The sequence below is a fragment of the Carassius gibelio genome, chromosome B19, assembly GCF_023724105.1.
Source record: "Carassius gibelio isolate Cgi1373 ecotype wild population from Czech Republic chromosome B19, carGib1.2-hapl.c, whole genome shotgun sequence".
NCBI classification, from domain to species: domain Eukaryota; kingdom Metazoa; phylum Chordata; class Actinopteri; order Cypriniformes; family Cyprinidae; genus Carassius; species Carassius gibelio.
Window position 1 is genome coordinate 27,773,809 of NC_068414.1, and position 10,682 is coordinate 27,784,490.

The window sequence follows — 10,682 nt, forward strand, 5'->3', positions numbered from 1 at the left end:
ATGACAGGAAATGGTACACTTGTGCAAAGTAGTGTCTTGTAAAATAAAGATAAATTATCTTTATTTAATTTAAGAGACTGAAGCAGAAGCTGAGCCTCAACCCACCACTCTGAAGCCGCCCACCCAGAAGACAGCTATTCCTTCCCCATCATCTATGATGACACGCTCTGGAAAAACCACACAACAAAACGTCTCGGTTACTTATGGTAACCCTCGTTCCCTGAAGAAGGGAACGGAGACGCCACGTCGGTGACCGACGAATATGGGATATCGCTTTGATAGACCAATCTACTTCGAGTGTAAACTAAACAAGCCAATGCACATTGGCATGCAATTATTGCATCCAGCTGCCGCTGATCACTGCGTGAGTATAAGAGGGCAGCAGGTGCAATGCATACCAGTTTTTTGCTGAGGAGCCGAGCCGGGAACCCGGCAGATCAGCGGTGGTACAGCAACCATGGCGACGGGACGTGGCGTCTCCGTTCCCTCCTTCAAGGAGCGAAGGTTACAATACGTAACCGAGACGTTCCCTTTCAGTCGGTCACTCTCGACGCCACGTCGGTGACCGACGAATATGGGATCCCTATCAAAGCGCCATGGGTGCTGCCCATTCCAGTGCCCTGTGCGAGCCGCCTGCGCCCCTATTAGGTGTAGGCTGGGGCTCAGAACAAGTAGCTCCACTCACCGTTGTCAAAGCACTACCTCACTGGGTGAGATTGGATAACACTGGGAAAACGTACCCGGTCCGCTTCGAGCCGGGACGCTGCGGAAGCCCCATCCTTCCCGAAGGAGGTCTCTGAGGCAAATACACATATAGCATCCGTTTAGGAGTATAAGGAGAAATTTGAGGTGATTAAAACCCTCTTGGGAAGGCAGAAGTCTGCCGGGGAAACATGGGCTCTTAAGTCTATACCGTGGACTATACACATATGAGTACCGCTTAGGTCTCAATATGGAACCCTGCCTTCCACGGTTCTCACGGATTCATCATGAAGGCCTGGCGCCAGACGTTCCGCCGCGTCCAGCTGCCTAGGGTCTACAGTATGGACACTCTGGAGCAGTTTTAGCAAGCCGACACTACCCGTTTGAGGTGAGAACACAGGAGGATACCGGCTCTACACGAAGGCTATAGAACCTAGCGAACGTGTTAGGGGTCGCCCAGCCCGCAGCTCTACAAATATCTGTCAGCAAGGCGCCACGAGCCAGTGCCCAGGAGGATGCAACACTTCTAGTTGAGTGAGCTCGCAACCTGAATGGACAGGGCACATCCTGAGCCTGATAAGCCAGGGTTATGGCATCCACAATCCAGTGGGCCATCCTCTGCTTAGAGACGGCATTCCCCTTCTGCCGGCCTCCGTAACAGACAAAGAGCTGGTCTGAGGTCCTGAAGCTTTGCGTCCGGTCCACATAGCACCTTAATGCTCGGACAGGACAAAGCAAAGCCAGGTCTGGGTCTGCCTCCTCCAGGGGCAGCGCTTGCAGGTTCACCACTTGGTCTTTGAAGGGTTTAGTGGGAACCTTGGGCACGTAGCCAGGCCGGGGCCTCAGGATTGCCTGGGAGTCAGCCGGCCCGAACTCTAGGCACGAATCGTCAACCGAAAATGCATGCAGGTCCCCTACCCTCTAAGGCAGAATGGCCAAGTGTGAAAATACCATGTGTTTTCCATATTGCGCAAAGCATGGAAAGATAAAGAGGTGAATTGTTTTTTTTTTTGGTTTCTATATATTTCAAAACAACTCTCTATATTTAAGAAATATCCAATAATTGCAGTTTTGTTCACAGTTAATGACCCTGCGGGTCTTCTATTTCATTACAATAAGATCTTTGTCACCTATCAAAAGTTGAAGAGCATGTCAAGAGCATTCCAGGTCCATGGGGTTGACCGAAACATCGTCACCTCCACCACTCCTATTGCTGAAATGATTTTGGTTGCTCCTGAGAAGGTATCTGGCGGGTTTTATTCCTCCAAGGAAAAGCTTCTGGATTATGTAAGATGCTGCTATAAAGCTCTTGACAATGCTCAATCATGTTAAGGTGCAGACCTTGAAGAAGAACAACAACCTCTTGCTGCCCATTTCATACAGGTTCAGACACTAAATTTCCACAAATGTATTCCTTTTTTGGGGGGAGGAGCCAGCGCTATTGACAGAGTGGTTTGTATACTATGGAGTCCAAGCACTGACCTTGGCTTTTTTTCTTTTCCTTTTTTTTTCTACCTCAATTCTAGAGCTACACATTTGGAGTGAAAAACTGTTAAAATCCCAGCACTGTGCCAACTCAGTTAATAAAGACAATTATTGAAAATGTGTAGATTACTACTTTTCTTTAATATTCTGACTTTTGCATTCACATTTGGATGATCTGAGGCCGGCTAAAGATGACTGAATAAAAGTAAAGTCCTCAATAAAATACAAACCCTTCCTTATTTATTGTAATATGGGACTATATAAACACTTTGTTGTTATTGATAAAGGTGAAAATAAATTGTATATAAATTCAAAGTGTTTTGCATTGCAAGTGTTTTGTATTTTTTTGCATGCTTTGTGTGCAAGTTCTTCTCAGGAGGTTACAAGCAAAAGTCAAAACTGAGATTGTTATTTACAAGAACCTGTTGTTCACCACATTCCTTACTAGTTTATGGTATGCCTATAAGAACAGGTATAATGCTAAAATTGTGTTTATACATTGTAATGTCAGTTTAACAGTCATTGTGATTATGTATTATTTTTCCAAGCCCTATTATGAGTCGACAATTCATTTTAAAACCATACCCTGCTGTTATTAAACACATCTCCATCACAGTATGGAAGAGCATCAAAACATTTTCAACACGAGCTCCACTGTATAGTTTTTAAATAAGAACACGTGTAATCTAAAATAACCAAAGCTAAAATGGCTTGTAGATAATACGTGGAGAGAAATTGAAAAACGCTCCTCTCCAGGCCTATAGGGGACGCACGGCGCCAAAGCTCCTGTTTCAGAGTGACTTTTGTGCGGTGAAGAGACGCTCAGCGCATCCGCCAACGCGGAGAAAGCGGTTAGCTTCTTTGGCCGAGACGGGCTAGACAATAAAGACAAATAGCAGCATTTGACTACCAGGGAATATATATAGCTAGAAAATCATTATATATAAGCGATTTAATCAGCTGTTTTGCCGACGCAAACCGTTTATTTTCCTACATCCTGCACCGGTTGAAGTTAGCATTAGCAGCTAACAACCATCCGAAGCAACGCGCTTATTTCCCTTTGCACGAAATTTGCGTGTCTCGGAAAACTCTGTATGCTGGTGTTACATTTTAAAAAGTCTATATTTTTATAGTCCGCCCCCTTGAAATTGCGTGGGACTGAGGAAGCTATTTATAAGTGAAAGAGCGTGTTAGCTGGAGTTTCTGCTTCAGATCAAAACATCAGGATGTCTGATTTTGATGAATTTGAGAGACAGCTTTCTGAAAACAAACAAGGTGAGTATTAATGTCCATTATTGACTGTTCTGCACAGTACTCGCATGCAAAACATCGTAAACACTAAACACTGCGTCTGATGTTGGTATAAATAGTCACTTATTGATGGAAACAGTAATGAAACTCTTTCTACACCTGAAATATATTGTTGTTTTATTCTTAACCTATAAAGAAAAGATACTTAATAAGCTGTAAATATGCATAAACTATTGTTGATATTTAGTGATTCGATAGTTATTTTATTCATGCACAGATGTTCGGATATAAAGGTGTCAACTAAAGCTTAATGCACTTATAAAAAGTTTATATTGTTATAGCCTTTTGCAGTCACAATTGAATTTTTTAAAAACATACATTTACAATATGTGCTGAGAGGGTTTTATATGTGAAACTACAGCTCAAGTGACTTTTATAGCTCAAAACGACATATAAGACATTTGTTATAAGTCGCAATAACTTCCTCTTTCCATCCAGTTCGCAGCATTTGTTCTGTTCTTTTCCTGTTTATTGTGAATCTGCTCTGAAACAGTCTGCATTGTATAAAGTGCTATATAAATTAAAATGACTTGATTTAACCTCTCTCATTCTCTTCTGCACAGGTGACAGGCTAAACGGTCATGGTGGGTATCCCAGAATAAGATGCAGAAAAGCATGCACAACCTCTCTTCTTCCTTTCCATCTAATCTTCCTTTTTTCCTCCAGATACTCACTGTGAAAACTGAAAAGCTGTATAAGATCTCTCTTCTTTCTTTAATTCTGCAGCTGGATTGGGCTGCTTCTTCTTTTTCCTATTTCTTTCCTTCTGTTTGCTTCAGGAACCGGCAGCTTTGTCTCCTGTTTTTGCATGCTTATGTTTTGCATGTGTGTCTTCATTCTGTCTCAGAGCGGGACAAAGAGAACCGTCACCGGCGACGCAGCCCATCGCGCAGCCGCAGTCGAGAGAGGAAAAGGAGAAGCAGAGAGAGGAGAAGTAGGGAACGCCGCAGTGACAGCAAGGACCGCCGCCATAGACGCAGGTTCGAGTTGTTGTCAGACTCATTGATAAGGATGTTTCAGCACAAAGTGAGAGCTTTAGGCCTGTTGATGTAAATACATATTTAACCATCTGATTTTTTCCAAGTTATTGATGCCTTGCAAGCAGAATAAAATATCATTGTTGACCCCATAGATGCTCTTATTACAATATGAGCCACTTGATGCTCTGAATGTGAAACTGAAGTAGTGTACAGTAATCAAGAATAAGGCAAGTTACCCAGTTAAATCTTTAGTCTAGCTCTTAAACCTCTTCCAGTTGTTTATGTACGTGGTTTAAGCTACTGCAAAGTAGCTATATGGATGTCAAACCCTGTTCTTAAATGTCATTTCAGTGATCATACTCAGAACCATCCCCAAGACAATGTCAGGTAATACTGCAGTTGGGCTGACCTGACCTTGTTTTAAGATTTTATTACAAATTCAAGTGTTGTGACTTTTTGAAGGCATTTGTCAAATGAATAACTACTTTAATTTCTGTTAAAGGAATAGTTCACCCAAAAATGTATATATGATTTTAAAAAAAATCCTCACCTTCAGGACATGTTGGAAAATATGTAGATGAGTTTATTTCATCATCAAAACAGATTTTGAAATAGTGTTACAGCATCACTTACTCACCAGTGGTTCATCTGCAGTGGATGGGTGCCGTCAGAATGAGAACCCAAACAGCTGATTAAAAATATCACAAGAATCCACACAACTCTAGTCCTTGAATTAAAGTCCTGTGAAGTAAAGAGCATTGCTTCAGGCTAAAATATGAGTCCTCTATTCATAATATTTCTTTACCCAGTGAAAGTGTCTTCTCGTCTGAATCATGAGAGAAATATGCACAGAATCAAGCACTGTTTATAAACAAAAATAGTGCAAAACAAATATGTTGGTGGATTTTGATGTGTGAGAACAACAAGATGGTCTTCTCACTGGAGGAAATATATATTTTGCTTAAAAATGGATTTCGTTTTTTACAAACATGCAACTTTTTGCTTCAAAAGATGATATTGGATGAATGGAGACAAACCGTAAACAATAATCCACTTGTGAGGTTTTTAACAGCTGTTTGAACTCTCATTCTGACGGCACCCATTCACTGCAGAGGATTCTTTGGTTAGCAAATGATGCAATGCTATATTTCACCAAATTTGTTACAATGAAGAAACAAACTCATCTAAATTTTTTGTGGCCTGAGGGCAAGAAAATTAAGCCATTTTGAATTTGTGAATTGTTCTTTTAAAAGCCTTCTCTGTGTGTGATATTATTATGTAACAATTGTAGGTTATGTTATTTATTTATTTTTATTTATTTTTATTTTTTCTCTCATTTTCACTAGGATTTTAAGGCATAATATACAATATTATCTTAGCTCTGACAGATAAAAATCCTCATCATATTATTGAACATTTAATATACCAGTTAAATACAAATGAATTAACTTCAGTACTTTTCTTTTTGTCTCTGCCTTTCTGTAAATCAGCCGTTCTCCTCACCGAGAGAAAAAGAAGATGAAAATTAAGAAGTATTGGGATGTACCGCCTCCTGGCTTTGAGCATGTTACACCCATGCAGTACAAGGCCATGCAAGGTGAGGGACATGGCATAAAACACTACTCTGTGTCCCTGAGTAGAGGTGTGCGTGATCCCTGTTGCAAAGATCCACAGAAATGTGCAGAAACCTGAAGCTGAATGACTGTTAAAAAATTACATTTTTAAAATGACCTTATTATTTCTTAGTAGGATTTTTAAAATTGCTTTCTATATAAATTATCAACTTTACATTTTTAAGCATATATATATATATATATATTATTTGTTTACTTATCACCCACACCTATCACAAAGTATGATTTATTATATATATATATATATATATATATATATTTATTATTATTATATATATATATTATTATTATTATTATTTATTTTTTTTTTAACCAACTTTTCCTGATAAAAACAATATAATTTAATAATTTATGTTTTGTTATTAATGCAGTTATTTTCTCGGTCTCTCCCTCAGCTGCTGGTCAGATCCCCGCTACGGCTTTGCTGCCCACCATAACGCCAGACGGCCTGGCAGTAACGCCGACCCCGGTACCCGTAGTGGGCAGTCAGATGACTCGCCAGGCTCGCAGACTTTACGTTGGCAACATCCCATTTGGCATCACAGAGGTGTTAAATGAACACTATTCACATACTAGAATTTCTCTGCAGGGCTTTGGAGAACAGATCCACATAAAAGACACTTTCATGATTAGATGTATTATGCAGAACCATATTGTATATCAAATTATGCATTCTCATTTCCTCTGTTTTTACATTTAGATTGTACATGCCATTATTCCTTGCTCACTTATTTGTTAAAGCTCACTTATAATTCTTCTTCCTCAGGAAGCTATGATGGACTTCTTCAATGCCCAGATGAGACTCGGCGGTCTGACTCAGGCCCCAGGAAACGCTGTCCTCGCCGTCCAGATTAACCAGGACAAGAACTTTGCTTTCCTTGAGGTGAGAAATGGCTGTGTTCACTGACAGAGGCTTATCTTGCTAATGAATAAGTAAGCTGGGTTCCTTACAGTTTTCCTCCTCCAGTTCCGATCGGTGGATGAGACCACGCAGGCCATGGCATTTGATGGGATCATCTTCCAGGCGCAGAGTTTAAAGATTCGCCGGCCACACGACTATCAGCCGTTACCTGGCATGAGCGAGAACCCCAGCGTATATGTCCCAGGTACGCAGATTTGACAATTCCCTCAGATCACAACAAACCTGACATTTTCTTTTGAATACAAATAGCTTCAGCATCTGTTTGTTTTACTTTTGCTTTTCCAGGTGAATTAATTTTATTTAAACTTGACCCTAAGTAAATTAGCCGGCTACCAGGCTGTTATATCTATTCTCTTCATTAACCCTCTCATTTTGTTCTTTTCTTCTGCCAGTCAGTTGTCTGTTAATGGCTGTTCTCCATCTGCTCCACAGGTGTGGTGTCCACTGTTGTACCAGACTCCATTCACAAGCTTTTCATTGGTGGTTTGCCAAACTATCTCAATGACGACCAGGTTGGTTACAAATGGTTTCTAAGTAGAAAAACATGCATATTGTATCAGAGCATATTTTAACAAATTAGTCTTTTTAGATAAAAAGCATAATATACCGTGAAACTATAAAGTCGCTTTTTACTGTAAAGATTTTTTTATTTTTAATTAAGTCTAACCCAGTAGTTTTTAACCATAGGAACCGAGACCCATTAAGGGGCTTTAGGAACATTCAAGGGGGCCTCGAGATGCTTAAAGATATTTTATTCTTATTTTACTGTATATAACTGTATTTTTCTTTGGAAAGCCAAGGTTCCCATGGTTTTATAGAACCTGGATATGAAAAGTAGCCTAATTGTAATGTTAATTATAGACCTGTGAATATTAAAATGCCATGGACCGTTTTATAATGAATATAAATGGTTCTTGTGAGTAATATATATATATATATATATATATATATATATATATATATATATATATATATATATATTTTTTTTTTTTTTTTTTAATCTTTACTCTTAATTCTTATGCAGTAAATCATGAACAACTGGAAAAATCATGTGGCCTTCAAATATTGTTGTGGACATTGGGGGCCTTGGGGTCATAAAGGTTGAAATTGAGAATCAATGAACTAAACTGCAGAAAATAGAGTAAGTTAGAGTAAGTTACATTGAAAAAAATGAGCTAGTAGGATAGATTGGGTTATTCCTAAACAGCATAAGAACTAACAATAATATGTGGTACATTTTGCTCAGATTGTGCTTGTCTTGGTTATGTATATTGTCTGTCCCACATGAGAAATGAGCAGCAATGGTTAATTTAAAAAAAAAGTACCCAATTATTTGTGTGGTGTGACAGCAAGGTGAAACATGCATATTTGACAGAAGCAAACTCATAGCAGAAAGTGGTATTGGAAAAGATAATGTTTTTGGCACACACATCATTTACTAATGTTTTTTTTACTTAACACTTTTTTCTGTTGTTTTTTCCTGCTTATGTTAGGTGTGGATATAACAATTTGAATTGATTTCTTTATGTCCTCAGGTTAAAGAGTTGTTAACTTCTTTTGGACCGCTCAAAGCCTTTAATTTGGTTAAGGACAGCGCCACCGGCCTCTCAAAGGGCTACGCTTTCTGTGAATATGTGGATGTTAACATTAATGATCAGGTGAGTTGGCATGGTTCGGTATCCATGGATTTTAACGTCCTTTGGCCCACTTTAACAGTTAATCTCTTAATACTTGTTTCAAGGCTATTGCAGGACTGAATGGTATGCAGCTAGCAGATAAGAAGCTGCTGGTTCAGAGGGCAAGTGTAGGAGCCAAAAATGCCACAATGGTGAGCATGGAGTTTTATTTTGTATATTGTTTTAAAGCATACATTCAAAATGGACCCTTTTTAATTTCTTTTTTAATACATTACCACTCAAAGTTTGTGGTCAGTAAAATTTGTTTGTTTTTGAAAGCACTTCCTAGTAAAAACCTTGATGAGTGAGCTCATTATTTTAAATTAGATTTTTTTTTTTCTCAAGCTGTCTTTTTTTCTTTTCTTCCACTGACCCTTTGTAGACAAGTATAAATGAGATTCCAGTGACGTTGCAAGTGCCTGGGCTGATGACGAACCCCATGGTGCAGATGGGTGGTATTCCCACCGAGGTCCTGTGCCTGATGAACATGGTGGCTCCAGAGGAACTCCTGGACGATGAGGAGTACGAGGAGATAGTGGAGGACGTCAGAGAAGAGTGCTCCAAATATGGCCAGGTCAAGAGCATAGAGATTCCCCGGCCTGTCGATGGCCTTGAGGTCCCTGGAACCGGCAAGGTAAGCTTTACTAAAGCAGCTCAAGTGATGGATGGGGGCCATGGACTTGGTCAAACTCTGCGGTTCCTCAGTCCTTACGTAGGTGCTGATTAAAGCACTTTGACTTCGAACCCTCCAGCAATGAACTTCAGGTAGCGCTACACAAACATACACAATCCATCTCACAAACTGTTTTACTTTTCCAGATATTTGTGGAGTTCACATCTGTTTTCGACTCCCAGAAAGCCATGCAGTCCTTAACGGGGAGAAAGTTCGCCAACCGGGTGGTGGTGACCAAATACTGCGATCCAGATGCTTACCACCGCCGAGACTTCTGGTAGAGGAAGAGAGAAAGAAAAATAAGATGGAGGAGTAGAAGCTTTGCGATAATATCTCATAAAAAGACAGAGAAATTGAGGCAGAGATGGGGAAACAAAAGGGGGAACTTTTTTTTTTTTTTTTTTTTAACTCTTTAAAGAAAAAAGTCAAAAGGTGAATGTTCCGGTTGTTTTTTGTTTTGTTTTTCCTGGCTGAGATGATTTGTGAGCAATTATGGGAGGGCTTTTGCTTTCATTTGTATTTTAAGAACATTAGCAGGAGATATTCTGTTATACTTATTCTGTTAATAAAATTACTATTTTTTAATTGTATACTGAAACAAATGTAAAATCGTGACCATCAGAGAAGACGAAGTAACTATTGATACCCACCCGAATGTTTTCATTTGAATTACCTGGCTAATATGAACATCATATTTCAGTCTCTTACCTTGCTTTTAATCTTTTTATTTCTCATTTGAATATCCCACTGTGACATATCCTTCTCAAAGTCATTCGTCTTCTCTGTTGGCCAACTCCCCACATCTCCCTCCCATTTTGTAGCTTTTTGCAGTTCATATCTCCAGGTATTAGATTGTCCCAGTTTTTGTCTGCTTTTGTTCTTAAACTTAGTCTCTTCTGTACATATCACCAACCCATTAGGTGGTGATGATGGCATTTGTCCAGTGTGGCACCTTTTCTGTATGTGTGATGTTTTTTTCTCAGTATAATAGGCCACTTTTGATAATAAAACTCTTGGAAGTATGATCAGTTGTGCGTCTGGTTGTCATTGATTTGCGAGACGCTAAATGCTACTCTGTTAAGAAGCTGTATGTAGCATTTTTGTACTTTATTTTTGGCTGGTCACATGCCTGCTTTTTAAACTGAACCAATATTTTCTTCATCTTGGGTCTAATTATGAATATTTAAGATGCTTATTACTTCTTACATAGTACAGCACTATCAGACTTGCATATTTGCATATTTATTAAAATAAAACTATAACTATTTAGTGAATGCTAATACCTGAAATCAGTAAATG

The 10,682-nt window shown here is 39.3% G+C and overlaps 1 protein-coding gene across 5 annotated transcripts; it reads left to right on the plus strand.

Annotated features, from left to right (window-relative positions):
- Positions 1 to 2,970: 2,970 nt before the first annotated feature.
- Positions 2,971 to 10,411, plus strand: LOC127979405 (splicing factor U2AF 65 kDa subunit). 5 transcript variants are annotated; one of them, XM_052584830.1, is made up of 13 exons: positions 2,973 to 3,462; positions 4,062 to 4,082; positions 4,346 to 4,478; positions 4,830 to 4,865; positions 5,969 to 6,075; positions 6,508 to 6,659; positions 6,879 to 6,995; positions 7,080 to 7,218; positions 7,467 to 7,546; positions 8,570 to 8,692; positions 8,776 to 8,862; positions 9,093 to 9,344; positions 9,530 to 10,411. In XM_052584830.1, the coding sequence occupies exons 1-13, from the start codon at positions 3,414 to 3,416 to the stop codon at positions 9,662 to 9,664; spliced, it is 1,431 nt and encodes a 476-aa protein (XP_052440790.1). In that variant the 5' UTR covers positions 2,973 to 3,413; the 3' UTR covers positions 9,665 to 10,411. The 5 variants fall into 5 exon arrangements, with proteins under 5 accessions (XP_052440793.1, XP_052440792.1, XP_052440791.1 ...); XM_052584832.1 differs by lacking the exon at positions 4,830 to 4,865 and having other exon boundaries at positions 2,972 to 3,462; XM_052584831.1 differs by lacking the exon at positions 4,062 to 4,082 and having other exon boundaries at positions 2,972 to 3,462.
- Positions 10,412 to 10,682: the final 271 nt, after the last annotated feature.

Bases quoted from the DNA above. Each gene is read 5' to 3' on its own strand.
- LOC127979405 (XM_052584830.1), top strand. From the start codon at position 3,414: ATGTCTGATTTTGATGAATTTGAGAGACAGCTTTCTGAAAACAAACAA. The intron at 8,863-9,092 runs GTGAGCATGGAG...GACCCTTTGTAG, and splicing joins GAGCCAAAAATGCCACAATG to ACAAGTATAAATGAGATTCC. The intron at 9,345-9,529 runs GTAAGCTTTACT...TTACTTTTCCAG, and splicing joins AGGTCCCTGGAACCGGCAAG to ATATTTGTGGAGTTCACATC.